Genomic DNA, 27,199 nt, shown 5'->3' with positions numbered 1-27,199 from the left:
AATCATTATGGGTGCTGAGGTACCCACGGCTACCAGCGAAGATGTGTCTCCATCCTTTGAAATTCCGCGCCCAACAATTGCAACATGGAGGCTGGTGATTATTCTTCTCTGGTGAGACCGCAAGAGAGGCTTCGCCGGCGCCATGAGTGACGGAGCACTGACCATGAATTCCCGAAGCATCGCCATCGGACTGTTCTTGTCTTTGATGGATACCACCATTATTTCGACCATGCTATACACCATTTCTGACGAATTCGATGGATTCAAAACCTGCTCGTGGATCGTCCTGGCGTACACCCTGTCCTATGTTGGTGAATATCCACTTCTTGCTTTGCTCTTCTCGAGACATCTTCACTCAACACAAACGCAGGATGCGCCGTATTCATGGCAAGATTATCCGATGTTATTGGCCGAAAATTCCTCCTGTGCATGTGCTTCGTGATCTTCCTCGGCGCGTCGATGGGATGCGCCGCGTCGAAGAATATGGGCCAGCTCATCGGCTTCCGTGCGATGCAGGGAATCGGCGGATCGGGGCTGTACGCGATGGCCATGATTATATATCCCGAGATCAGCCCCCCTCCTTTACTCCCTGCAATATCTGGCATCATCGGCGTGGTTGTCGCCCTTGCTGGGATTAGCGGGCCGTTGATCGGGGGCGCCCTGACGAGTTACCGTACCTGGCGCTGGGGATTCTGGATAAAGTGCGTCCTTGCAACAGCTCAAAAGATGCGAATAAAGAAAACTGTCTAATCACTTTGTCTAGCGGCCCATGTGCGTTTCTTCCTCTGGTCACCCTGCTGCTCGTGTGGCCCAACGATTTCCATTTCGCGAAGAATGTTCGTTTCCGGCACCTTGACTATCTCGGCGCACTTCTCATACTTGTCGGATCTGTCCTCTTCGTCTTCATCTTGAATGAAGCAGCGATCAGAGCCTATGCGTGGAACAGCGCCCCCGTGATTATCGTCCTCATCATCTCCGCACTGTCATGGGGAGCGCTCGTCTACTGGCAGTGGGTTATCTTGTCCAAACCGAGATTCAAGCATATTCGGCCTCAATTGCCGTTCCGGCTACTGTCAAGCCGTGTCATGGTCGCTGGCTTCGTGTGAGTTTCTTTGGAAGCGATCCCCGGAGAATATTATATAGCACCCCACTGACGGGCCCGCAACAGGAGCACCATCCTAACGGGATTTGTCATGCTTCTGGTCATCGTCAACATCCCCCTGCGTGCGCAGATTGTCAACTTGAAGGACGCGGTCGCATCTGGCATTCTGCTCCTCCCGTTGATGGCAGGCACAGCCGTCGGCTCTGCAATCGGCGGGGCCGCGTCTGCGAAGCGAAATAATGCCTTCTGGACGCTGAACCTGGCAAGCATTTTCATGGTGATAGGGAGTGCCTCGCTCTCGACTCTGACGGACTCAATAGATCCTGCACCGGGGCAGTGGGGACTCGAAGCGATTCTGGGGTTTGGGATCGGGTTGAGTCTCTCTACAATTACGTTTCTTACCACGATGCAGGTCGAGTTTCAGGATCATGGTACGTGCGTTCCTTGTTCTTTTCTTCCAATGCGTATATCTGGCTGGGGTAATCCAAACAGACATCCCTTGATACTCGTCTAAATATCAAGGAAAAAAAACTAACCTCCACCCCCTTTATAGCCGTCGCTCAAGGCATCGTCGCCCAACTGCGCATTTTCGGCGGAAGCATCGGCATCGCCTCGGGCTTCATCGTCTTCAACACAAACGTCCAGCACACGCTCGCCGGCGTCCTCACACCCGAGCAACTGAATGAATTCTACCGGACCCCCGCCGCGATCTACCGGCTCCCCGTGCGCCAACAGCTTGTCGTTCGCCAGGTTTACGTTAGTACGTTCAACACCGACATGCGCATCTGTGCGGGTATCGCGGCGGCGTGCCTCGTTGCGACGCTGTGCACGTATCAGCGGAAGCCGCAGTCGATCAAGCAGCGGCTTGCGGATTTAGAGGCGGCGTATGCAAGGACTGAGGCGGCTAGGGATGAGGGGGCTGCGTGAAGGATGAAGGTTGAATGGCGACGAGGGAGCGTGTCCTGCTGTGGGTGCTAGAGGGGTGGATGGAACAAGGGGCCTGTAAAGGCTTCCACTTGCACCGGGTGGGCAATTGAAAAGCTTGGTTTTGTCTTTGTCTTCTTTTGTTTCTCGTTTGTAGCATGTCACCACTATGAGAATTTTGGAATGTTATGCTTTTCTTTCGAGAACTGCCCCTGTCTGCACTTTATTCACTTCGTGACCGCAATGACTATACGGTGCAAGCATGTATGAATCACGTTGATTGGCCAGCAGCTCATCAGTGTCAGAAGAACAAGAGGTATGGAAAACCCGTATAGACACTGCCTACAACCATGTTATAAAGCAGGTCTATAGTCCATCCTTCACGAGAAATATCTCACTGTCAATAGGTATATCTATCTTTACCCATGCTTCTACTAAGATAAGCCACTTAGAGATGATTCGCATTAGATTCCTCTCTTGGATGGATCGGATATTACTGATGTTAATTAGTCTATATAATAATATCTTCTTGCTCTCGAGCTCTTTCTACTATTTTAATGCCTCGGTGGCTTTCCCTCCATCAATATGATTTCTCGGTGAAGGCGCCCTGATCTGCGGACCTGTTTTGGCCACTGAGCCCCGGTGTGTAGCGGTGGCATTTTGGTCCGGGCGGAGAGATCTCTGAACCCGCCGCTGTCGGTGTTGGATAGTCTTTAGAAAAGCGGCGCTTGGTGTGTCAAAGCTCGGTCATTATTTCTCACGGTCCCTTCCTACTCCTCTAGCGGAGGAAAGTGGGCGGTTGGGTGGCGCTAGGAGGTTCCTTCGGAGACCTACCAAGCGGCTATCAAGGTTGGTGTTAAAGCTAACCTGAGGTATGCGAGATCTGGATCTTGGTGGGATCTGGGGATGGAGACAGTAGATTGCAGGATTGCGCCGTATGCTGGAGTTGGAGGCGGCCTAAGCACTTGTTGGCCTGAGAGAGACGAAAATCTGAAGAGGATTCTTAATATATTTAAACTAGTAATCCGAGTAGCCAAATTTTTGATACACACGGGGCTTCAGGCAATTCGGAGCCGTAGACAACACGGAAATAGATCAGGTAGAGTACTGAGTTCTCTGGGCATACAGAGATTGAGAGAGGGCTTGGGGAATCTCCAGATTTAAATCTGGGCGATGTCAAGCTCTCAACTAAGGCATATATTAAAGGCAGAAATATATATATAGTAAGTGTAGCTATTAGCAGCGAAGCTGCCGAGCAAGCAGTGGAGCAGTTCCCGCAAAGCCACGGGTTTCATGCGTTGACTGGGACGGTGTATGAGTAAATCCGAATCCGAAACCCCACGCCCGGGAGGAGGTGGGGGTGAGATTAGTAGTGTTTCGTAGCACCGTACCGTCATCAACAGATTGTGACAGTGACAAAATCAGGAAAGCCGTATGTGGTAGTACGGACCCATGAGAATATTTCTTGAAGCATAGAGGGCTCCCTTACCTTGGCTATGGTCGCAGGCTTGCCAAGAACTCCCATCCGGTCTTCTATTCTTCAGCCTTTGGGGCCAACAACCCGGAATGCCGCTTCCGCTTGGGTAAACCAGATTTTCGTAATAATTAGTGAGGTGGCGTTGGTGCTCGAGGAGGCTCTGGGGGAATCTCACATCAGCGTCTACAATCGATGACTCCGAATTATGTGTAAGCATGCGCAGACCACAACAATGGCATTGGTTGATTTTCTAGATTCCCCCGATATCTGGCTTATCCGCGGTAATTGTCAGACCTTATCATACGATAAGAACCGCTGCTAACCGTACAACTTGCCATCTTGATTGGACTCGTCTACTAGTAGTCAATCCAGCATCCTTCTTAGTATCCTTGGAAATTAAATCCTAAACAACCTGGGGATCTTGAACAACCTACTGCTGATAACACCACGAGTCTAGAAGCTTCCTATATATATATATAACCTCACCTCGGCCATTTGCTATACAAACTGGACCACATCGCAATTAGTACCGCCATGATGACCAGCACCTCCAACCCGCCAACCAACTTCTCCATCTCCACCGCCCGCCTTGACATCACCTACTTCGACCCGACCAGCCCATCCCACAGCGCCTTCCTCGCTCACCTCTGGAATACCCCCGACTTCATCGCCACCAACGGCAAAACCTCCATCACAGACAGCCATGCCGCCCAGACCTTCATTCAGACCCGGATCATTCCCCAATACACCCGCAAAGGGTTCGGCCTCCTCCTTGTCAACCTCAGGCCCACCTCCGACTCACCTCATCAAAACACGCTCCCGATTGGCACCATAAGCCTCATGCAAGGCGATCCACCAAATGGCTACTCTGCACCAGACGTTGGATTCGCTATTCTTCCAGAACACCAAGGGCGAGGATACGCGACTGAGGCAGCAAAGGCGGTCATTGAGTACGTGCAACGCGAGTGGAACGTGCAGGGGGTGTTTGGGTTTTGTGCGCCGGAAAATATGCGTAGTCGGAGGGTGTTGGAGAAGAGTGGGCTGGAGTTCAGGGGGGTGAGGAAGTTGAGGGTGTTCGGGGGAAAGGAGAGTGCAGTATTTGCTTTGGTGGGAATGGAGGAGGATTTGGGGGTTTATGGGATTGATACATAGATAGATAGATATATTGAAGGATGGATGCGGATTAGCTCCTAGGGGTCTAGATAGCGGCATACCGGAATTATTAGCGTTTTATTCGGCTTCTTGGTTATGATCTGCCCAAGTGGCTCGGTAGTGCTAGCATGAATAATTAGTTTTCAAAAGTCGATGGTATCACGGCTGTGCTGGGTTTATATTCCTCCTCCCCATCTCCAATGTGCTAGGCCTGGCAATAGGGTCCTGGTGAGTATCCTGCCTATGAAAAGAAAGCAGTCGTGTCAAGACTTGAATTGTGCCATAGACATACAGTTGCGGGCTGAATTATTGTTATTCTTTCGGAGAGTTGACCCTATCTGGCTAATGGACGAACTTTGGGAAATATATCTCATAAAGGAACCAATAGCCACTCACCCGAAATCTGGATGTTTCTCTGGAGGGTGGGGGTAAGCATTGTAGTTGCATTAGGCGCTGAGACTATATATAGTAGTAGGAGAATGGGTTGGGTAGGCGAGTAATGGACGACTGCTTTATCTTTCATCATGTGTAGGTTTCTAAATATCATGGTTATGGCTTATCCTCTACTGTATCCACACGCATGCACTATGGGATCATTTATATCTTCCATCAGGTTAACAGTCAAGTTAAGAGAAATTTGAGACCTGCTGCAGTATAGTTAAAAACAGGACAGTTACCTATCTTAACTATCAGACCTCCATCTCTCATGCTTCCTCGCGTGTCCCTTATATCAGCTGTCATGTAACTTAATCTAATCTGATTTAAGAGCAGCATCTATTAGGGGAAATGGTGGTAACGGCAAGTACCACGACAACGCTGTATCTGTATATATATGAAATATATCATAGACCTGGGTCTCTAGATTGCAAATCTATACCACAAGGGTAATGACATTGCAGTGCAATGCTATTGGGATGCAGGAATCCCAAATGTTTTACTTGGTCAGATTTTTTCCTAGAAAAAGAAGACATAATACCATTCTCTTTACGATTATAATGCTATTATACTGTCTCAAGATATCCTTCTATACTTAAATTATATTTGGACTCAATCATCTATATGACAATTTAACAGCGAGCGACTTCTCCAGGAACATGTAATCTCTGTTTTATTTGTCTATCGGGTATTAATTATCAGCGAATAAATAATTTTACCTGTTCTGAGATTGGAAATTAATATTAGTTAATAAGTATCTAGAGGATAGAAAGCTACTAATAACTAGTAAAAGAGAACTAAGCGGGTACAATAAAAGGTATTAAATATCAAGAAGAATGAATAATAAAGCAAAAGAAAATATCAAAGACAAAGAAAATTATTCCTCGAATATCTAAACAGCACAGCTGGTTGAATATATAAAATTGCAAGATTCATCTCAGTGGTACAGCGTTATAAACCCACTGATAAAAGGCTGTCGGAAGAATATAACTACAATAGAGGTGTTCAGAAGTCCTCACCTATTCTGATATAGTTCCAGGCATCATTCTCGATAGGAACTGCTAGATGTACTAGCTCACTACCCCCTCTTGGGGCTCGTATATAGTACTCTATCCCATAGAGATACAATAGAATACTAGTGAAAGGCACCTATGCAGCTGCGACTCCATCTCCCTGGTAAGAGTTGCAGGCCTGTCTCGACGCGGCCATGGAGAGAAGTCATGGTCTATTCGCTGTATACTGCTGAACACTCCAAGCATGCCCAGTATGCAGCCATGGGAGAAGAAAGGGTAGCATCACACATTGATTAACTGTCTTTCCGGGGTCGGCATTCGACCTAGAAAACATAGTAAAAGATCTCATGTAGATTGCATTCCATGTGATCACCGGCAAATCGGTTGTCTGGCATCACTGAGTAGGCTGTAGTCTACAGCAATCATAGGGACACAATGGCACCGTCTTATGTAACGTTTCACTGCTCTGGCATTCACATGGTGTATGGACAGCTTACACCCCTGATGTCACAACATGACAGTTCCTGGATGCGGAAGTGCCGGATTGGGTTTTAGAGTTTCACCAGAACATATCAAAGGATTTATTATGGTTTACTATGCTCCACATAAATTGTGGATATATTACCCAGTTATTGCGACCCCCTCGATAACTGGACTGTGTGAATATAGGCCACTTGGACGATCAGTTGGCTTTTACTGGGCTTCTGCACGTCATTTGGTCACCGCGTTGGCCACGTCGACTTTGGACTCTCAGCCGCGCCGTTCCCTGCATCTCCTGCAAACATAAACAAAAGCCGATTGCCACGCATACTCGGTCATCAACTGATCACCCTTCATCAGTCTCGATTGTCATCGTCATGATGATGATGATGCGCCGCTCCATCTTGGCCATGGGGTATAATCTCCGACCCTGTCCACGCAGCGGTCGGATGGTCCTTGGAAGGTCCACGCATCCTCGACCGCAATCCTCTGCCGCGGCTTCTCGCCCACCGCGCCCACCACACCCGCAACCAACGTTAGCGAACTGGAAGATGGCCCCCGTCAGCAGAACCAGTTTCCGCACCGTCGAACAGTTTATTCCGACAGCGTCCATCCCCACGGACGAGGAGGTCTCGTGGGACCTGCCCCGCCAGGAGACTTCGTTCGAGGCATTTTCCGTCCCCCAGGACCCCCAGAACCCGGAGGGCCCTCAGTACAACTGGAAGGAATTCCTCCAGCACACTGACACGGACAGCATCCTGGTGCTGCACCGCAGCCAAGTCCGCTTCGAGGGCTACTACCAGGGCCACTCGGCCGCCGACCAGCATATCTACATGTCGGCCTCCAAATCGATGACGGGACTGTTGGTCGGCATCCTCGCCCAACAGGGTAAACTAGATCCGAAGCTTCCTGTCGAGCACTATCTGCCGCAGCTGGCCGCCACCAGTGCCTATCGGGGCTGCTCGCTCCAGGACTTGATCGACATGCGTGCGGGAGTTTACTATACCGACGACGAAGCGCGTCTTTATGAAGTTGCCATCCACTGGGCCGAGCCCAAGGCTACGGATCCGCCTATCACCATGCGCGACTACTTTGCCACCTACCTCCAGGCGCCCGCCAAGGCCCCTCACGGGGGTACCTTCTGGTACTTTTCGCCCAATACCGACCTACTCGGCCTCGTGCTGGAGGCTGCCACCGGGGAGGCGTTCCCCAGCCTCCTGAGCCGATACCTTTGGCAGCCGCTGGGCAGCGCCAGTGATGCTCAAGTTACTGTGGACCGCGGGGGCAAGTCCCGCGCCTCTGGGGGGCTGTGCTCATCCCTACAAGATCTAGCCCGCGTGGGACAGCTACTCCTACAGAACGGACGATGGGATTCGCGACAGGTTGTGCCCCTGGAGGTGCTCGAAGACACCTGGAACAACGGAGACCGCCAGGCCTGGAATGATGGCGCCTTCGCGCCGCTCTTCGCTCCGGTGTACCAGAATATGTCCTACCGCAATGGCTGGTACGTGGTGCACGACGCGCCGCGCATGATTTTCGCCATGGGCATTCACGGTCAGAATCTCTTCGTGGATCCGGACAATGAGCTGGTGATTGCCAAGTTCTCTTCACACAATGACGAGAACGATGTCGAGCGCGTGCTGACGACGCACCGCGGGGTAGCGGAAATCCGGCGGCTGCTAACGGAGACCGACTAGCCCGTGAAACGAGGAGAGCATCTCTTCGATGTTTTGTTGTTGTATTCTTAGGAGCTCACACACGTGGGAGATATATATTGCCATCAAGATACTTTTGCCGGACAGGTTATTATAGGGTAATCTACAACTAATCAATCTACGGTGGGGGGGCGGCGTCCCTGAACAATCTGCTCGATAACAAAGGCCACTTCTAACAAGCGTTGGTCGCTGAGCGGCCTGCCGAGGATCTCCAGTCCCACGGGCAGGCCGGTCGCTGTAAACCCGATTGGCACTGAGATGGCTGGCCACTGCAGCGTGCTGGCCAGCATGGCATGCACGGGGAAGGTCACTCCCATCTCCGGGGTGATATCCTCCTGGCGCGGAGCTGCCCGTCCTGCGGTCAAAAACACGAGTACTTCGACCCCCGCCTGGCCCAGATGGGCTGTTATTATGCGGTCGAGGGCATCGCGGGCGTTGGAGGCCGTGGAGCGGTCCGTCAGGGTCGAAGCATGCGTTGCTACCCCCGGTATTCCGAAGTTGGTGGGCGGGTAGGCGTGATCCCGATAGATCGTCTTCAGACTGGTCCCCACCGTGGTCCGCAAGAAGTCGTCGAGATCATGTTGGCCACGGCTGAGCATGATAGAGGCTGCTGCGAGCGTGGAGGAGAGACTCGGAATATCGAGGTCCCGGACGGTGACCGAAGCATGTCCGCGCAGACGGGTGAGGACCTGAGTGAAGAGTGCCTCCACGGCCGCCTCCTCCGCACCCAGCTGTGGCAGATGGCCCAGACAAACGGGACCCGGGAGGCTGTCTGGCAGGAGATGCGCCGCGTAGGAGCCTCCGCTGGGAGCCAGGGATTGCGGGCTGGTGGGCAGGACGAGCGTGTCGAGTAAGCGCGCGGCGTCGGTGACGGTGCGACACATCGGTCCTACGGTATCTTGGCAGCCCACAAAGGGGGACACGCCATCCAGGCTGGTCAGGCCGACGGTGGGCCGCATGCCGACCAAGCTACAGAACGAGGAGGGCAGCCGGATGGAGCCCCCCGTGTCCGTACCCACGCCGACCAAAGCCAGGTTGGCTGCGATCCCCGCGGCGGTGCCGCTGCTGGAACCGCCCGGGTCTCGAGCCAAGTCATAGGGGTTCTGGGTCCACGTCGAGACAGTCGAGGCGCTGAAGAAGTCGGTCGCCCAATCCGGCAGAGTGGTCTTCGCCAGAATGATGGCCCCGGCGCCTTGCAGCTGTTTGATCACCTGGGCATCGTCGAGGGGTAATACTGGGCGCGACGCGGCGACCTTGGAACCATAAGTAGTCGGCATCGCGGTGGTGAAGATATTGTCCTTCACCAGCACTGGCACCCCATGGAGTGGGCGTAATGTGCGGGAAGCTCGGAAGGCATCGTCCAGGGCTTGAGCTTCTTGGACCGCATTCGGGTTGATGGCCAGGATGGCATTGAGCCGCGGGTTCACCTGGTCGATGCGTCTCAAATAAGCTTGGACCAGATCCACGGCACTGTAGTCTCCGCGGCGGAATGCCGTGTGCACTTTGGCGATAGTCAACTCGGACAAATCGATACGAGCCATCGGAGGGTTGGTGCGCGAGAGCTGGCCCGAAGGAATGCAAGGACTGCCAGTGTTCAGCAAGAGGGATAACCGAAGGTCATGCTGCTCATGAACTAGATACGCCGGTTGTAGACATCCCAGATAACTATTCCCGCGTTTGTCGTGGGCGTCATCGGCGTCCGAATTGCCCTATGGATCTACATCCGACTGCGGCGAACGGTATAGTGAATGGTCAGTCATGAAGCAAGGATGCGATCACCATGATCGCGTGTATCAAACGGCCCTAGTGGACCGCCGAACGGAGATGGAGTTAAGACGGACCTAACTGCTCATGCTCTCGGAGATAAGCTTTCAGACGCAGAGAAGGTTGGTTGTCTGGGTCCGGGGGTTAGCGGATATAAGGCCGCGGTCATGACGTTTGCAGCGAACGCCCTAACCCGCAATCCCTTGCAGCGTCTCTGACAACCCAAAGGTCTGACTCGCCTACAACCAACTTGCCCCTTGGGTCTTCTGGCATGGGCAGAGACCATCATCCCGCAAGCGAAAATGACGTCCGCAAGACAACCGACCGGGTGGCTGGACATCCACGGGCACTTCCAAGTCCCCAAGAGCGAGGCCGCTGCCCGAGAAGGCATGAAGGCCTTCCATCAAGCGTGCTTCTTGGTGCAGGAGCCCTACCACTGGCAGGCCGACAAGACCCTCCGGTACAACGACACCGCCGGCGTTCAGCTGCAGATGCTCAGCGCGATTCCACCGGGCCCCGTGGAGGGCCTCCGACAATCCAATGACTACGGGGCGCAGATGGTGCGACAGTGGCCAGGCCGATTCGGCTTGCTGGCGGGGCTGCCCACCGACAATCCAGACGCCTGTCTGGAGGAGATCCAGAGGGTGACGGACCGCAACAGTGAGCACTATCGCATTCCCGCCGATGGGTTTGCCACCTCGACGGTCTACAACGGGGTGTCGCTGGCGGACCCCCGACTACGGCCGGTGTGGGAGGAGCTTCACACACGCCGTGCGGTCGTACACATCCACCCGAATGCCCTGGCACCGCCGCAGCATGGGCTACCGGCGCCCCTGGTCGAAGTGGCCCTGGATACGACGCGCACCGTCGTGGCGATGCTCTATCAGGGGGTGTTCCGCGACTTCCCGGACATTGTGTTTGTGCTGGGCCACTGCGGCGCCGCGGTGCCGGTCCTCTCGGGTCGCCTGGCCCTCCTGGGGACGGAGAGCTGGGTCCCGAACCCGCAGGGGCTTCGTCGCGACGAGGTCGAGGCGACATTGCGTCGTCTCTATGTCGATACGGCCGCGACAGCCAAGACCGGCTTGGCTCCGGCGGTGCGCATGTGTGGCGTGGTGCACTGTGTGTATGGGTCGGATTGTGGTGTGCCCTGTTCGACCGCGACCACCATGGATGAGAATCGGTTGGATGTCGGACGCTTTGAGATGGAGAATGGCATCCCTCCGGAGACGATTGGAATGAATGGCTGGCAGCTGTTTCCCGCCGCGGCGGAGCGGGCCTGCCAGCATCCCTGGACCAAGGAAGCAGTCTAAGCATGTGCCTACGTGACGCTTGTAACTATATGATTGATGAGCTATCGGAGTTTATATCCTAATGATCCAGGTCTGTAGAGAGTGCACATATATCTCTAGCAATGCATTCTAAACTTCTGATTGTGTTGTACTTCCATACGTGAATTACTCTCGTGTATACTCTCATATATGTGGATGGCGCACTGTCACAGGACGAAGTAACTGCAGAGCTCCGAGTGTTCCATGCTATACCCCCTCCTCCCCCAGCTAAGCATGGCACCCCCTTTTACCGCTTCACGGGTGTTAGACTGATGAGCATCTGCTTCTTGTCCCACATCACGTAGGTGCCCTGCTCGTTCCATTCGTAGTCCGGGCTCTCCATCCGCAGGTTGAAGTTCCACAACAGCTTGCAGAGCACGCAGCGAATCTCCATCCAGGCCAGACTGCGGCCGAGACAGTTACGCGGACCGAAGCTGAAGGGCCGGTGCGCGCGGGCATCATGCGGGTGGAGATTGGGCTTCTCGTCGACGAGCCAGCGCTCGGGGATGAAGCGATCGGGATCGCCGTAGTTTGCGTGGGAGCGGCTCATGGCATATTGGCTGATTTCGACGGCGGTCTATTGCATTCCAGGTACGAGTCAGCGATTTAGTGACGGTCTAGGGACTTGGGGAGATATATATATATAGAGAGAGAGAGAGAGAGAGAAAGAGAGAGAGAAAACTGACCCCTCCAGGCAGCCAGTATCCACAGACATACGCCCCCGCGGCTGGAGTCACGCGAGGCAACATGGTCGGGGCGGGGGGACACAGGCGGAGGGACTCCTCGATGACAGCATTCAGATAGGGCAGGGGAATGGTGCTATCGAAGGTGATGTCCGAGTCATGGGCGAACGTGGAGCGAATCTCGGTCTGGAGACGCTGCAGGGTGGCCGGATTGCGGAGGAGACAGTGCAGGGTGGCGGTCATGCAAGTCGACGTGGTTTCGCTGCCAGCTATGACCAGGACGTTGAAGGTCGAGTCGATTTCAGCGCGACTCATCCCCTTCTTCTCATCCTCGTTGTAGCGGTTGATGTAGGTGAGGAAATCGGGGCGCATGGGGTCGTTGCCTCGTGCCAGCCGGCGGCTGACCTTGTCAACGGTGTAGCTGAAGTGCTGCTGGCGCTGCTGCATCACGGCCTTGGGGATGGTCAGCCCAACCAGGAACCGCAGTCCCGGGATCAGCTGGCTGGCCCCAAAGAGAATGATTTTCCGAAAGTTCGACAGCAGCACTTTGATCCAGGGATGATACTCGCCCTTCTCCAGACAGCCAAAGGATTCGCCGAACTCCAGCTCGCCGGTGATGTCGAAGGTGGTGTACTGCAACCAGTCATTGATGTTGATGGCCTGTCGCCCGTCGGCCAGCGGGCGCAAGCGCTCAATGAGGAGGTTGAAGAAGACCTGAATCATGGGCTCCTGGGACTTGAGCGCCCGCTCAGAAAAGGCGTGCGAGAGCAGATGGCGGATGCGGGCATGGTCGCTGTTGCTTGCAGACAAGATGTGGTGCACGCCATTCAAGGCGGGCTGATACCAGACGGGATTCCGGGGAAAGGCCCGCTCGCCGCCGTGATGACCATAGATATCCTGCCACGCCTGAGGATCGGTAAAGGAGACTTCGTTGGCCGCCAGGCGCACCACGGGGCCATAGCGCTCGTGCAGGGCCCGCACCGAGTGGATGAATTGGCCGGTCGTAATGCTGCGGAAGTAGGGAATCCGGCTGATGATCCACCACTTGGGGCCCGGAATTCGGGCCAGGGGGTGGAAATAGAGCGTGTAGATCACCCAGCAACCCAGAGACTAGAAAACGCGCACAGTCCAATTTTAGAGGTTGGTCGATCCCATCCTAAACTTCAAATCAAAGCATCGGGCGGGACCCATCCTTACCACGAGCACGGCCAGTATGAGGCCATTGGCATTGGCCACCATTGTTTGGAACAGTCCCACCTCCATGGTTGATGCCTCAGCTGTCTGTTTTCGAGTGAGTGTCGTCCTTCACCCGTTCGCCAGAAGCGGAGGGCGAGAGGCGCCGGGTCTTCTCTTTTGAGACGCCATCCGGTCTGGTCGATCTCTTACGGTCTTTGATCTGGACTATAGGCATGCATGCATATGCATCCCTAATCCCCAGCCCATTCCTCGGCGCTGTCGGCTGCGTCGGCGTTTCGGTCGCATGGTGATAGGACAACCCTAGAACGGGCTGGACCAAGCAAGGGATGGATCGACAAGCGCGATCGGCTGCTCCATGTGTTCAGGCCATCCACTTTCTGCCAGATACCCTCTCTGTCACTGGGTCCGGTCCTTTGGGCCCTTAACTCCGCTATGTCCGTTCCTCCGCTTGGAGGTTGAAGCTGAGACTCAATTTCCCCATTCTGTCCTGGCTATAAAGAGGCTGGCAGCTAAACGAACCACCCCCGCAAGGCCTTAACATTCCTTCTGATCCCAATTCCCATTATCATCACCCCAACTATCATCATCTCATCATCTCATCATGTCTACCTACGGCACCCGCGACCGTATTTTGCGTCTGCGCATCGCCCACTACAAGACCGAGGACAAGACGGAAGCTGAAGCCCACAAGTTCGGCACTCTCTTTGCCGAAAAGGCTGCCCATTTGCACGAAAAGCATGGCATTTGGGGATACGCTCAAGTAGGATTTCTTTCCCCCGCTCCCCTCGGGCCCCAAATTGTCCCGGACTGAACTCTTTTCTGTAGGTCTACACCCCCGAGAAGACCCGCAAGGTCGTCGAAGCCATGAATCAGAAGGCGAACCGGGGCTGGGTAATAGACGATCATGACTTTGCCGTCGAATTCTACTTCAAGACGCTCGAGGACCTCTCCAAGGTCAGCCGGGACCCGGAATTCCACGCTCTGCAGGCGGAGGAGGTGCCCTACATTTCCAAGCACCATGTGGTCACCAGTCTCGGTTGGGTCGAAACGTTTGTCGAGCACGGCAAGGTGGTGCACATTGAGAACGGCAAGTCGACCTACGGAACGTTCGAGGAGATGCAGGAGATTACCATGGATCCCAACTACCGCAAGCCCGCGGACGGCACCAACAACTCGCAGTAGGCGAATACTTAACGAGGGAGTTAGCACGCCCGAGTAACTTAGCGAGCCTGCACAAATCCTATGTTAATTGACACCCAATCTCACGTCCATCGTTTTGTGTTTTAAAGCCGAGCGTAGGCAGGATCTGGGTAGAATGGTAGATCACACAGCCTTCCGAGGCGTTGAGAGAAATATACAATGAGTCTCGAGCTTCCGCGAGCGGAATGGAGAGCCGCCGACTCCATCGGTGGTTCCATGGGTTCGTAGCAGGGTTCACTGGGTGAGCGAAGCTTGGGTGGTCAAGAGCGGGGCCGGGGGACGGGGAAAGAAATAAGCTACAATGCCAATATCTGGCAGTTTCCTGGAACTGGACAACACAGCCTGGCACGGTGACTGTCTCATACCCATCTTACATACAGTTAAGAGCGTACGTCGACTACTGTAACATCGCATCAACGTCCTACTACGTATGGTAATCGACACAATATTCACATCGAATTAAATGGTATTAGAGACGTAGCTGACGCTGACTGGTACAATTCTGCCAGTGTAGCTACCGGTGAGAAGTGAGGAGAAAAAGAGAAAAAAAAAAAAAAAAAAAAAAAAAAAAAAAAACAAAAAGAAGGCAGGTGTCTCACAGGAGGAGTCAATACAGAAGAGGCAAGAGTTGGAGAAAAAGTCTATGATGAATGCGGGTCAGCAGGGCGCGGTGTAGACGAGGCGTCCGGGCTCGAGTTGGACTGGCTGGACTCCGCATTCCCATTGCTATCCCCTGCGGTCGTCTTCTCCTGCTCACGACGACGCATCCCGTAGTCTGATTTCACCGAGGTGCGCAAGGGGACCTCCTTCTCCAGCAAGGTGAGCAGGAAGCACAGTCCAGCAAACGCCGTGGCGGTGGCCCACACAATGCGGAGGGCGTCGACATAGACGCTGACCACATCATCGCGGACGTCGGCGGGCAGGGAGCGAATGTAGGAGCTTGAGACATGCGAGTAGGCCGATCCACTCCCCAGGGTGCGTCGCACATCCGGATCACTCACGCGCTTGCTCAGATTGGTCTGGATCTGGGAGTTGAAGATCGCGCCCGGGATGGCCACCCCCCAGACGCCGCCGTACGCTCGCAAGAAGCCCCAAGTCGCCGTCGCGGGGGCCACCTGAGTGTCCTGCAATGGGGCCTGCACGGCGGGCAGCAAGGTCGACATGATCATCCCCGTGCCCACAGCGGTGATGATCTGGAAGATGACATACTCCGCCATGGACGAGTGCTGATCCAGGCGGATGAACAGCCCGGTGCCCAGGGTGATCAGCATGAAAGCCACAATGTGGATGGGCTTGTACCGGCCCCAACGGGTGAGCAGATTGCCAAAGAGCATGGCGATGGGTAGACTGGTAATGACAAACGGGAGGAGTAAGACGCCACTGCGCTCGGGGGAGACGAGGAGGACGCCCTGGAAGTAGATGGGCAGGAAGTAGATGGTCCAGAAGGACAGCAGAAACTGGCAGAATGAACAGAAGAGAACAATGGAGGTGGTCCGGTTATTGGCGAGGATACGTGTCGGCAACGTGGGCTCCTTGCAGAAGCGGGTACTTTCGTAGAAGTGAAAGAAGCCCGTGCCCGCAAATCCGACCAAGAGGGGAACCAGCACATGCCAGGAGCGCCAGCTATACCGGGATCCGCCCCAGGAGAGGGCAATGAGGACGGAGGTGACCGAGGCAATCAGAATGGCATTACCCACGAAGTCGATGCGGCTCATCTTCTGTCGCACCGTGAGTCGCCGCTGGAAATGGACCTGCAGAAAGAAGTACAGCAAGACGAGGGCGGCGCCGGCGATGGGTAAGTTGATGTAGAACACCCAGCGCCAGGTGGTGTTGTCGACCAGCGCGCCCCCAATAAACGGGCCCAGCGAGGTCCCCAGCGAGAAGGTGGTGAAGATGATGGCCATGAACTTGCCTCGTTCACGCACCGACACCAGGTCACTAATGACCAACTGTGTCATGAGACTGATGCCGCCGCCACCTGCGCCTTGAAGGACTCGACCAACCAGCAGCATGGCTGAGCTGCTGGCACCGCCGCTGATGCCACTGCCCAATGCAAATATTGCCACGGCCCCGATCAGCAGCCAGCGCCGGCCGAACACTTGGGCCAACTGGCCATACAGCGGTTGGAAAGCGGTGCTGTGTGTGAGTGTGTGTGAGATCGCGTTCAGGATGAGATGTCCAGCAGCAGTTCATAGGGGGAGGGGAAAGGGGACACTTACAAAGTTAAGAAGTAGCCATTGACAAACCAGATGTACAGATTTCCCGAGTGGAGATCATCCACAATGGAGGGCAGGGCCGTCGACACGACCGTAGATTCTAGCGCTGACAGTAATGTAGCCACGCATAGCGGAGGGAAAATGGCCCAAAAGCGCCAATCTCGCCGCGGAGGATCTGACGGTGGCGGTGGTGCTGGAGGGGAGGGAGCATTCGGGGCGGTTTGCTTCTCACTCGACATTCTGGCTCAGTTTTTCTGGGGAGAGGAGAGAGTAGTTCGAAATTCAGGTGCAGGTGTAGGTTCAGGGGTCCCGAGGCATCTTTATTCGGGAGGAAGAAGGGGGAAGCACTGGGGGAACTGGGGTGAATGTAACGGGCCTCCCATGCCAGCTAGGGTTGCCCATCATTCTCCAGGTTCGGAGTTAAAAGCGCTTTAAGACCGCCCCTCCGACAGCCTCGAATTAGAGTTGTTTCCAGAGCCTCTCCACCAGGCGATCTTCGGCCAGTCAGTCAGACGGTGACCCATGGATGCATTCTTCCTCCAAATGACCGCCTGATGATCGTCTCGACTCCGGCGCCAGCGAGGGTGGTTGCGATTTCGCGATCCATGTCCCGAACTGATGCTGACTGCCTTCCCCCCTTGCTTCCTCCCTCCGTCCACTCGGCGCGGATAGTTCCGTTTGTTGTCCCCCTTGATCTAGGTCTGGGGTACCCACCGTGGTCTATTTCATAAGTGAGATAAAGAAGCAGTTAGTTTTGTTTTCCATATCGGATGCCTGGAGTATCACAATATATTTAACAATAGTAATGAAGGAAGGTTCTGCTGGTTCCTTCGCTCTAGTAGAATTATTTCGTTGTCCATTGCCGGAGGGGGTTATACAAAGCTCTGCATGTACATAGGCTCGGGCTATTTAATTCTCTTCTTCATGACTCTCTCTCTGTCTTCCTCTGTAAGCCTTCTTGGCCTGCATACTAGGTCGTCTGGCAACCCCCTGTAGGTATCATCCTCTTCGATGCGTTATCTCACCTACGCGGTGCTGACGACCACGTCTCTGAACTGCCTGCTGCTAGACAGATGTTACAGCTGCTTTAGGTTTCTGGTGGCTTGGCCAAGACCAGTAAGGCTCGTCTTGACATTCTCTCAGCTTGATACAGAGTCAGCCACCCCCTTCTCTGGGATCTCGCTCCCTTATTAATCCTCAATGCTCTCACAAATGGAGGCCAAGATGGGGCGCGGAGGTTTCCTTTGCTGGCTCCTGAGATGACAAACTTAACCACCACGTCGAAGATCCGGCGGGCATGCGATCGGTGCCATACTCAGAAGTTGCGCTGTATCCGGTCGGAACATGAGAGGGCCTGTGTTCGATGTGCTCGCGCCAGCCTCGTCTGCGTCTTCAGTCCGCCAACCCGGCATCGCACATCGCCCAGCGAGGCCAAGAGGCTTGGGTGCTCTCAAGCTTTAAATAGCGCCCTCCATCCGACGAGGACGGGCTCCCTGTGGTCCCCCGATTCGTCCACCCTGCTGGAGCTCGACCCGTCCGCAGCGCCTCTTCATCCGGGGCTGCCATGCCCGAAGCCGGTGGGGATGCTCGACCCCTTGCCCGCCGCAACATGCGACCCTTTTACCCCGGTCGAGGGGTTCAGTTGGGACCATCTGCTGAACACCTCACCCCCCGTGGCCCTCGGGGATCTCATCCCCGGCGAGCTAGCATTGACGACCACCACCTTTTCTACCTCTACCTCCCCCTTGTCGCCCAGCCATCCCCTCCAGACCCCGCCGGCCTCACGCATAGCCCCCCAGCCGCACAGTAGCCCTCCCGAGCCCACTTCCATTGCAAACCGCACCGAATGGGTGGCAGAGCTCGCCCGCCTCAACGTCAAGCTGCTCACACACGCCCAGCAGATTGCGCACCGACAGCCACGAGAAACGCCACGGAGGTCCTCGCCCACCTCGGCCCCTGACCATGACTTGGATGAGGACCGACCGACCTTCGCCGTGGATCAAACCTTCCTGTTGTCTCAGCAGCTCATCGACCTCCTGAGCCAGCAGGACGCCCCGTCCGCCACGGGGGCACCCGCGCAGAGCCCGCCTCCTGGCCCACCGCAGCTGCCTCGAACTCTGCGCAGCCTGGACCCCGCGTCCATCCTGCTCGTGCTGTCGTGCCACCTGCGGGTTCTAGAAAGCTATAGCCAGATGTTTGCCCACGTTCAAGCATGGCAGGAGCACGGCGGCGCCTCCCTCGCCGCCACGGGGATCGGGCTCCCGGCCCTCAACATCGGCGCCTTCTCCCTGCCTGCCTCCTCCCCGCGGTTGCAGATCGCCGTCATTCTGCAGCTCGCGGAGCAATTGCTCAGTCGGCTGCGCGAGATGGTCTTGCTCCCGGATGTGCCGGCACTGGCAGCCACCCGAAGCTTGTGCCATGAGATGGGCGCCAGTCACCATTCGACGGCGATGCACGAGGTGGTGTCCATCACTCTCCAGGCCATCAGTGCGCGGGAGCTAGGGATGACCAAGACGATCGCTTGGATCAAGCGGTCGTTGCAGGAGAGCTAGCCCCAAAGGGGGCCTTCCCGGGTGCCCTACAAGATATAGATTTACCTTGTCCCATTGGGGATGGACGATGCCACCGGCCGTGGGGGGTCGTGTCGGACTAATGATCACTGTTGTGGCGCATGCGCTAAGAGACACTCTGGTGTCCTTTCCGTAGCAAGCGTTGCTCTGCATTTGAACTCTCCTGATGATGCTGGCGATTGCTCTAGACGACTGGATGAAGCTCATTATATATAGCTCGCGTGCATACTAGATTACCTGATCTTGGTGGGCCGTTTCCGAATCGGCGTTAGGCAAGGTCCAGGGATATCTGCAACGGATGCTTATCTTCCACATTTTCTGCCTTGCTACGATACCATCATCATACCCGCTCTTTGATTTGCAGCTGGGTGGAAATTTGGGGGGAAGCAGAGAATATCGGAGTCAGTAAAATGACAAGGCCCTCGAAGAAGTATACGAACGGCCCTATGGGCAGCTTTATAAATAAATCTACACGGCCATTTTGGATTGCCTTTTCTGAATAATTTTCTTATCAGGGGGTAGAGATATTGTTACGCACGTAGGCATTTTATTTAGCAGGCGTAGCATGAGCGGATGCCAGTGTTGGCCTAAGCAGATTCCGATGATATTCGGGTGGTACTGACGCTTTGCTGAGGTGTTTCATTATTCTCATATGCCTTGGTCTAAGAGTTAGGGTCTCCCTGATTACTTGAAAATGGCAAGTACCACGAATAATTAATAATAATAACATCATCATTAAGGTTTTTCGAGAGGTATTGAATAATAGTGATAATAGTATCGTAAGGCATATATTTGTGAGTATGGAAACGTCACGCGCGTAGAGTTCTACAAACGTCGTCAGGGTGAATATATATATAGGGGGACATTAGTTGAGATCGAATAGGTACTTCCGAATCATTACCATATGGGCCCAAGTCCCATAAGTCATGAAAAAATATGGACCATAACTGAATGGTACGCTACATATTTGCTAAAGGACGAAGAAGGGAATGCACACGATCCAAAGCGATTGCAGGATAATCCTACTGCAGCCACCGTTCTCCCATCTCGCGCAATTTATACTTCTCTAACTTCCCACTCGCCGTCAAAGGCAACCGGTCTACTGCAAACACATGTTTTGGCACCATGGCCCCAGGACATTTCTGGCGCACCCACGCCCGCAACTCTTCCGGCGGCGTCTCAACGCGCAACACTACAAACGCGGCTGGCACCTCCCCATACGTGGCATCCGCCAGCCCAACGACACCGACATTGGCGACCTGCGGATGGGTCAGCAAGGCATCCTCAATCTCGCCAGGGTAGATGTTCTCTCCGCCGCGGATGATGATGTCCTTGATGCGCCCGGTGATGCGGATCGTGCCGTCCACCCCCATGGTCGCCTCGTCCCCCGTGCGCAGCCAGATTCGTTTCTGCTGCGTCTGCGGATCAACTTCCTCCTCATCCACCAACAGGGTCCGTGCCGTCTCCTCTGGCGCATTCCAGTATCCGGCCATCACGGCGTAACCGCTGATCTGCAGTTCCCCGCGCTGGTGGTCCCCGCGGGGGAGTGTGCGCGTGGGGGTGTTGCGGTCAGCAATGCGGATCGCCGTGTGGGGCAGCACCTGCCCGACGGACGTGAGACGTTTGTCGAGGCAGTCCAGGACCCCCGTCATGCACACAATGGGCGAGGCTTCGGTGAGGCCGTAGCAGTTGGTTAAACCGGAAAGATTCATGTGTTGGTGGAGTCGAAGGCGCAGGCTAGGGGCGATGGGGCTGCCACCAATAATGCCCGTGCGGAGGTGTCGAAGGGCCGACTTTTGGAAGACTCTGTACGCTGTTAAGTTAGAGGTGGTCGGGGGGGATGGATCAAAACTAAGCGGAAGGAGGTGGTGGCGGGGAGTTTGGGCACTTGCCCTTGTGACATCAGGTCGAGTTCCATGAGAAACATCGTCGGGACACCGTACAACACGGTGGCATTATGTTCAGCAATACTCTGGAGGGTGGCCCGCGCATCGAAGCTGGGGGATGGCAGCAGGAGAGTCGCCTCGTGAACCATGGCAGTCAGAAGGCCAAGCACCAGGCCGAAGCAGTGGTGCAGCGGCGGGGGACAGCAGACGACATCTCCCGCAGTCAGTTCCATGCCTTGGCCCACCAGGTAGGCGTTGTTCAAAATGTTGCGATGCGTCAGGCATACGGCCTTCGGGGCGGAGGTTGTACCGGACGTGAACTGCAGATTGGCCAAGTCCTCGACGCCCAGTTGGTCCTGCGGTGGCAGTCGTTGGCTGCCGTGCGCGAGGATCAGGGCCTCATAGTCGGCGGTGACGGGGAGTGTGGTGGCATCGACCCGACCTGCGGAGTTGTCAATGAGGAGCAGGTGCTGCAGAGAAGGGACGGTGGTGGAGAGGGTGCTGGGATCGGAACTGGTCGCGATCTCCTGCAAGAGCTCGCTGGTCAGACGCGGGTCTTTGTGCGGTAACTTGATCTCGGTGCTGGTGATGAAGCATCGCGCGGTGATGTGGTTCAAAGCATGGATAACCTGCCCAGGCAGGTAGCCAGGGTTGAGGGGGGTCAGAATGGCCCCCAATTTGAAGCAGGCGTAGGCAATCTAGACCGGCGGGCGACGGAAATGTCAGGGCTGATTCGGCCTCAGTGTGGATCAACCGCGAAGACTTACCACGGCGTACTCGATCCCATTCCCCAGACTGAGGGCCACCCGATCCCCAGCCCGAATGCCGAGCTCGATCAGTCCCACAGCAAAGGCATCGCTCTGCGCGTGCAACTCTCCGTAGGTGATGTGACGGGTGCCGCTATGTATGGCGATCCGGTCATGGGATGCGCTTACCACTCTCCGGAAACACTCGCCGATTGGCTTTTCCAAGAGGGAGATCTATCAAGCACATGAACGGTTAGGTTCCACAGGGATCATCACAGGGCGCACTGGCACAGACAGACCTGGGTAGAACCATCAGTGCGGGCTAAGGTCGGTGTTTCGATAAGGAGAGGCATGGTGGTGGGAGCTCTCCATCTTGGACGTAGCCCGGTTCAACGTTGCTCTTTTTCATTGTTTCGCACGCCAAATGATGAATGTCTAAGCCAGTGTCCCGCCGAATCGGGGAGGGGGAGGGGTGATCTCCCTCGCAGCTGGGCTTGCATATCGCAAGCTTCGGCTCACCGAAAATGATCGACTGCCGACGTGGTCAGCTCCCGATGCGCCATCGGCGATTGTGATACTTCGTCCTGCATGAATGACCGTTGTCCGTGGAATGCTGGCATTAACCTCATTACACGACAGAGGATGATATAGCCTGCCTTCGGGTGGGACTGACATGGCCCATATTGTCCCGGTCAAAATTCCGTTATGGCGCCATTCACGACGATCCCTGAACAGCTTACTCAGTCCATTGCGGACACCAAGGTGGAATATCGCCAAGTGGGAGGTCTGGTGGTGTCGAATCCAATCATGGGATGTATGGGCATCGGCGATCCCGAATGGTGGAATTGGGTGGTGGAAGAAGAACGAGTAGGATCCCCTTCTGGCAATAGGATGCACCAGTAGTTAATGAGCAATGCTCCATCAGGCGCTGCCGCTCCTCAAAGCCGCTTTTGATCGCGGCATCAATACGGTATGTAAATGTCCTATGTTGATGCCACACGCTGACACGGACGGCATTTCGGCTTGCTACAGTGGGATACGGCCAATGTCTACTCTAATGGCCTGTCTGAAACACTGATTGGTCGGGCGCTGCGCAAGTATCAAATTCCACGAAGAAAGGTAGTTCTAATCAGCAAAGTCGGTCGAGTGATGGCCGACGATGGCGGCGAGAAGGATGTAGTGGCTTTCATGGCTCCGCTGGCGGCTAGGAGCAAGGACCTAGTCAATACCTACGGTAGGTTCAATGAGTTCACGATAACGCAGCAATCAACCGCTGACTGCTCTGCTCCACCCCCTACAGGCCTTTCACGGAAGAGCATCTTTCACCAAGTCCAGGAATCGCTGACCCGGCTGGGCACGGACTACTTGGACGTGATCATGATCCACCGATATGACCCTCAGACCCCGCCCGAGGAGACGATGCGGGCTCTACATGACCTGGTGACGATGGGAAAAGTGCACTACATTGGAGCCAGCTCCATGTGGGCGCACGAGCTGGCCACACTCAATTTGATTGCCGAGCGCAATGGTTGGCACAAGATCGTCTGCATGGAAAACCATTACAATTTGCTCTACCGCGAGGAGGAGCGCGAGATGAACCGGTACTGCCGTCAGAATGACATCGCACTCCTACCAGTAAGTGTATCTCGCTCAGACCCCCAATGCCCCTGCTCGAATGTCCCTTAACGTGACCTCTATCCGGTGTAGTGGGCGCCCCTGGCCTCCGGGCATCTCGCATGTCCGTATGACGTCTATGGGCAGTCACCACGCACCGCGGACGACTCCGAGAATCCGCGCTTCAGCTACGGGAAGAGCATTGAAGACCGGGAGATCATCACCCGCGTTGCCACGGTGGCCATCCGACGGGGATGGACGATGACCGAGGTAGCGCTGGCCTGGCTGAACAAGCGAGTGACCGCCCCGGTGATCGGGTTTACCAGTGTCAAACGCATCGAGGAGGCCCTGATGGCACGCGGGAAAAGGCTGTCTCCAGAAGAAGAGGCATATCTGGAGGAACCTTATCGGGCGAAAGAAATCGAGGGGCATTGTTGATACGAGAGATCGGATAGGATGGCCTGTACATGATGATGTAGTATACATGGACAGACAGGCTACACGATGGTTCGAGACTGGGGTTTTGAGCGTCTTTCACTCTACCGGTAGATCTATAATTCAGTGAGAACAATCACCACGTAATAAGAGGTCTTAAACGAAGCAATTGACGGGCTTCTTATGTAACATTGTCGCTTGGTGTTGGTAGCGTACGGACAATATATATTTAGGTCACCTATGCCTTAACCCCCCTCCTTTTGTGGACGAATACAAGGAAGTCGGCACTACTTGTATACGTACTCTCGAAGAACTTTACTATAGCCATTTACGATGCGATAAGAGCAGAAGTGCTACCCCTGAATATCATGGTATCTGGCATGGCCGTGCTGCGAGCGTGGCTGAGGTGTCAACAAATTGATTGGATTCTATGAAGTACTCCACTACCACGAGGGATGAGGCGAAACCATGAAAGTGTCTCAAACTCATGCAGCATGCCAGGCTCAGGATCAGCGCTATTAGAATATTCGGTATTTTCGGTGGTTCGGCGTTATGTTTGGGGCCCCTTGCGTCGGCGACCCTAATTCGGCTTGTATGCAATCTTGCGGTCGATCCCGAAATGCTGATCCAACCAGGCAAATGTTCGATGAGCAGAAAGACCAAAGGCTCCGACCTTCGCCTGCAACCCGCCCTGAGCTGCATCGGCGGCAATCCACTTGAGCTTGTCCTGGTCACGGAGATGGCCGAGGGCGTTGTAGATGCGGTCCGTGCTGAACTCGGGCTTTGCGTAGAGGGCGGCGGCGGCGCCGGTGACGAACACGGGGCAGTGGACGTCAGCGAGGTACTCCTTCTCGTCGCTCCGACTGAGCGTGTAGGTCATCATGGCGCGGAAAGCGTCGGAGGGAGCCTCTACCCCGAAGATGGTCTTGAGGTGATTGAACTCCCAACGAGCCTGGAAGTTAGCCCACTGGAGGAACCGTACCAGCCCGTTGAAGAAGCTGTCAGGCGCGCAGCCCTGGTCTGTCTCAAACATGTGGATGAGATACTCGGGCATGCGCCCCTTCATGATGTCCCACATGCAGTAAAATGGGTCGATGGAAATGCACGCCTTGACCCGCGTATCGGCCGCCGCTCGCAGCGCAAAGTAACCCCCCATTGAAGCGCCACAGACGCCAATCCGGTCGAGGTCCAGATCCAACGCGGGATGCTCCCGTGCATACACTTCCAGAAAGTCCAGCACCTTACCATTGACCACCTCCCAATCCGGTCGCATCGTCAGTCCCTCACGTCGCAGAAGGATTCCCTGGCCCGGCCCCTCGTAGGTCAGAACTGCATATCCCTGCTGAACCCCCGCGGTTGGGTTGATGAAGTACAATTCTTCTTGTGTGGAGTCGCCGCCACCGATGTTGATGAGGATGGGGATCTTGCCGTCGGAGAGCCTGCGTTCGGCTGGGGGCAGATACAGGTAGCCGGGCAAGGCAATGTGCTTCTCGTAGGGAATCTCTAGACAGTGCACATCACCATCCATCAGCTGTGTCGCGCGACGAAAATTAGCGATAGCGCGTTCCAGCGTCGGCAGCACGCGCGGGTCGATGTGGCCCTTTCGGCTGGAGAGCATGTACTGCGCCGCCCGGATATAGTTGGAGGAGCGCAGGTACGCCCGACGCGCCGTGAGACGATCTCCCCGGTCTTCGGCCTCTTGCGCCAAAGCTTCAGTCTTGCTACCTGCACGCAGCCATGCGGTGTGCCAGCTCTCTGCATCACTGTCTCGGATAGAGCCCACCGCCTGGAGCACCTCGGCGATCTCCGCGCCCTCGTAAGGAGCGAATCCCAGTAGGCGCACCAACTCAAAGTCGAACCACTCAGATTTGAAGAAGTGGAACATGGCCTTTTGACTGTCCTGGGCCTGTATCTTGTGGGCCGTCATGGTGGCGGATGTACGAGGTCGACGGATGAGGCGTGTAAGGGATTAAGCAAGAGAGAGGTACGGAGAAGAAGACGGATGATGGCGGAAAGGTCAGCTACAATATCTGCTTGGGAGGCTGTAGGCTTTGGACGCGGAAGGGAGGCCTGCCTCATAGTGAGGTAGGCCCTGAGATACTCTTTATAGAAATTGCTGTCATGAGCTCGGGCTGCATTCCCAATGAAACCCCGTTCGGCGTTGGAGCCTACCGAGAAGCCCACCAGGGGTCAACACTACTAGCAGTGTGCAGAAGCATTTATCGTAGTGCCTACAGATGGCCGGCGTCGGCGTTTCGTGCGCGCTGTTAGTCATATTCTGCATGTAGCGGTGTGCCTGGAGATGGCTTTCTGTGATTTTCAACTATCTCGTGCTACTGCACACCCGTTTCGCAGGATGATTGTAATCCCAATCTTAGAATATGCTCGGGAACACAAGATCGACACCGCAGTCAAACATCCTCTGACAATTCCTTATCCCCAATTATTTCCCATCAGACACCCCGGGGAAGACGATCTGGGACAGTTCGGTAAAGGGAGGAAAGACGGACTTGCTCCCCTCGACATTGATGATCTGACCATCGTGGATGTAGGCCTGGACCCATCCCAGGTGGGCTCGGGGCGGACGGCTGGCGTCCAAGAAGGGCAGTTCAGCCTCTTGCAACTTGCCAAAGTCCGGGTCTTGCGCAATAGCTCCCATAACCGCAAAGTCCGTGAAGTAGAACTCTACGCAGGCATCGTAGGTGTCCAGCTCCCAGTTCCGTCTGCCAACCCTCTTCCAGTCCGACAGGACCTTCTGTGCACTTTGAGGCGCGAAGTACTGCCATTGGGCATATTAGATGCTTCCGAGCAACGACTAGAGACAACAAAAAAGAGATCCATACCAACGTGTAGCCGAGTAGTCCATGTTTCTGATGAATTTTGGCTGCCTTCACCGCGTGGTCGTTGGTCACGAACTCGTGCACCTCTGCCTCAGGCTTGTCAGGGTTGAAGCAATGGTAGACGCTGAGTCGGAGAACGCGTTCGGTCATGGTGGCTGCGAAACCCAGAAGGTCTTAGAGGGGGTTGAAGTAAGGATGAACCCTGTTTAAGATTTGTTCCCCAACATTCCTCCATGTTGCCTCTTTATATTGTTCCTATGACCGACTCGTTTAGAGGGACTGCTGTGCAGATTCGGCCTCGGGGCAGAGCACAGCCCTCTCCGACTGTCACTTATGCATGTCTGTTCGGCGTTTGTGGCAAGAGAAGCAAGTGTCAGCAGGCTAACCCTCGCATATAGTCTGCACTCAAAGGAACTATGATC

The 27,199-nt window shown here is 54.9% G+C and overlaps 15 protein-coding genes across 15 annotated transcripts; 9 read left to right on the top strand and 6 right to left on the bottom strand.

The window, feature by feature from the left end:
• Positions 1–142: 142 nt before the first annotated feature.
• On the top strand, positions 143–2,029 carry An07g00150 (uncharacterized protein; the record flags this gene model as incomplete). The annotated part of the gene is made up of 5 exons (XM_001391071.3): positions 143–311; positions 371–701; positions 764–1,102; positions 1,169–1,533; positions 1,656–2,029. The coding sequence occupies 5 exons, from the start codon at positions 143–145 to the stop codon at positions 2,027–2,029; spliced, it is 1,578 nt and encodes a 525-aa protein (XP_001391108.3).
• Positions 2,030–2,292: 263 nt separating this feature from the next.
• On the top strand, positions 2,293–3,613 carry An07g00140 (hypothetical protein; the record flags this gene model as incomplete). Its single annotated transcript, XM_059748148.1, has 5 exons — positions 2,293–2,342; positions 2,744–2,875; positions 3,270–3,338; positions 3,410–3,458; positions 3,533–3,613. The coding sequence occupies 5 exons, from the start codon at positions 2,293–2,295 to the stop codon at positions 3,611–3,613; spliced, it is 381 nt and encodes a 126-aa protein (XP_059600823.1).
• A 427-nt stretch (positions 3,614–4,040) lies between these two features.
• An07g00130 (uncharacterized protein) lies at positions 4,041–4,655 on the top strand (the record flags this gene model as incomplete). The annotated part of the gene is made up of 1 exon (XM_001391069.1): positions 4,041–4,655. The coding sequence occupies one exon, from the start codon at positions 4,041–4,043 to the stop codon at positions 4,653–4,655; it is 615 nt and encodes a 204-aa protein (XP_001391106.1).
• Positions 4,656–5,179: 524 nt separating this feature from the next.
• An07g00120 (uncharacterized protein) lies at positions 5,180–5,755 on the top strand (the record flags this gene model as incomplete). Its single annotated transcript, XM_059748147.1, has 4 exons — positions 5,180–5,183; positions 5,329–5,396; positions 5,518–5,596; positions 5,730–5,755. The coding sequence occupies 4 exons, from the start codon at positions 5,180–5,182 to the stop codon at positions 5,753–5,755; spliced, it is 177 nt and encodes a 58-aa protein (XP_059600822.1).
• A 1,277-nt stretch (positions 5,756–7,032) lies between these two features.
• On the top strand, positions 7,033–8,280 carry An07g00110 (uncharacterized protein; the record flags this gene model as incomplete). Its single annotated transcript, XM_059748146.1, has 1 exon — positions 7,033–8,280. One exon carries the CDS (start codon positions 7,033–7,035, stop codon positions 8,278–8,280), a length of 1,248 nt encoding a protein of 415 aa, XP_059600821.1.
• A 131-nt stretch (positions 8,281–8,411) lies between these two features.
• An07g00100 (uncharacterized protein) lies at positions 8,412–9,839 on the bottom strand (the record flags this gene model as incomplete). Its single annotated transcript, XM_001391066.1, has 1 exon — positions 8,412–9,839. One exon carries the CDS (start codon positions 9,837–9,839, stop codon positions 8,412–8,414), a length of 1,428 nt encoding a protein of 475 aa, XP_001391103.1.
• Positions 9,840–10,364: 525 nt separating this feature from the next.
• On the top strand, positions 10,365–11,372 carry An07g00090 (uncharacterized protein; the record flags this gene model as incomplete). Its single annotated transcript, XM_001391065.1, has 1 exon — positions 10,365–11,372. One exon carries the CDS (start codon positions 10,365–10,367, stop codon positions 11,370–11,372), a length of 1,008 nt encoding a protein of 335 aa, XP_001391102.1.
• Positions 11,373–11,637: 265 nt separating this feature from the next.
• An07g00080 (uncharacterized protein) lies at positions 11,638–13,336 on the bottom strand (the record flags this gene model as incomplete). Its single annotated transcript, XM_001391064.1, has 3 exons — positions 11,638–11,967; positions 12,077–13,183; positions 13,271–13,336. 3 exons carry the CDS (start codon positions 13,334–13,336, stop codon positions 11,638–11,640), a joined length of 1,503 nt encoding a protein of 500 aa, XP_001391101.1.
• Positions 13,337–13,871: 535 nt separating this feature from the next.
• An07g00070 (uncharacterized protein) lies at positions 13,872–14,452 on the top strand (the record flags this gene model as incomplete). The annotated part of the gene is made up of 2 exons (XM_001391063.3): positions 13,872–14,030; positions 14,096–14,452. 2 exons carry the CDS (start codon positions 13,872–13,874, stop codon positions 14,450–14,452), a joined length of 516 nt encoding a protein of 171 aa, XP_001391100.1.
• A 659-nt stretch (positions 14,453–15,111) lies between these two features.
• An07g00060 (uncharacterized protein) lies at positions 15,112–16,925 on the bottom strand (the record flags this gene model as incomplete). Its single annotated transcript, XM_001391062.1, has 2 exons — positions 15,112–16,606; positions 16,690–16,925. The coding sequence occupies 2 exons, from the start codon at positions 16,923–16,925 to the stop codon at positions 15,112–15,114; spliced, it is 1,731 nt and encodes a 576-aa protein (XP_001391099.1).
• Positions 16,926–17,945: 1,020 nt separating this feature from the next.
• Positions 17,946–19,238, top strand: An07g00050 (uncharacterized protein; the record flags this gene model as incomplete). Its single annotated transcript, XM_001391061.1, has 1 exon — positions 17,946–19,238. The coding sequence occupies one exon, from the start codon at positions 17,946–17,948 to the stop codon at positions 19,236–19,238; it is 1,293 nt and encodes a 430-aa protein (XP_001391098.1).
• Positions 19,239–20,278: 1,040 nt separating this feature from the next.
• On the bottom strand, positions 20,279–22,241 carry An07g00040 (uncharacterized protein; the record flags this gene model as incomplete). Its single annotated transcript, XM_059748144.1, has 4 exons — positions 20,279–21,062; positions 21,200–21,771; positions 21,910–22,122; positions 22,188–22,241. The coding sequence occupies 4 exons, from the start codon at positions 22,239–22,241 to the stop codon at positions 20,279–20,281; spliced, it is 1,623 nt and encodes a 540-aa protein (XP_059600820.1).
• A 560-nt stretch (positions 22,242–22,801) lies between these two features.
• On the top strand, positions 22,802–23,940 carry An07g00030 (uncharacterized protein; the record flags this gene model as incomplete). Its single annotated transcript, XM_001391059.3, has 4 exons — positions 22,802–22,858; positions 22,921–23,122; positions 23,189–23,523; positions 23,596–23,940. 4 exons carry the CDS (start codon positions 22,802–22,804, stop codon positions 23,938–23,940), a joined length of 939 nt encoding a protein of 312 aa, XP_001391096.3.
• A 577-nt stretch (positions 23,941–24,517) lies between these two features.
• An07g00020 (uncharacterized protein) lies at positions 24,518–25,864 on the bottom strand (the record flags this gene model as incomplete). The annotated part of the gene is made up of 1 exon (XM_001391058.1): positions 24,518–25,864. One exon carries the CDS (start codon positions 25,862–25,864, stop codon positions 24,518–24,520), a length of 1,347 nt encoding a protein of 448 aa, XP_001391095.1.
• Positions 25,865–26,380: 516 nt separating this feature from the next.
• On the bottom strand, positions 26,381–26,927 carry An07g00010 (uncharacterized protein; the record flags this gene model as incomplete). Its single annotated transcript, XM_001391057.1, has 2 exons — positions 26,381–26,716; positions 26,781–26,927. 2 exons carry the CDS (start codon positions 26,925–26,927, stop codon positions 26,381–26,383), a joined length of 483 nt encoding a protein of 160 aa, XP_001391094.1.
• Between the last annotated feature and the right edge of the window lie 272 nt (positions 26,928–27,199).

This window comes from Aspergillus niger (genome assembly GCF_000002855.4).
Source record: "Aspergillus niger supercontig An07".
NCBI lineage: Eukaryota > Fungi > Ascomycota > Eurotiomycetes > Eurotiales > Aspergillaceae > Aspergillus > Aspergillus niger.
Note: the sequence above shows the minus strand (reverse complement) of the source record. Positions and strands in the feature narration are given on the sequence as shown.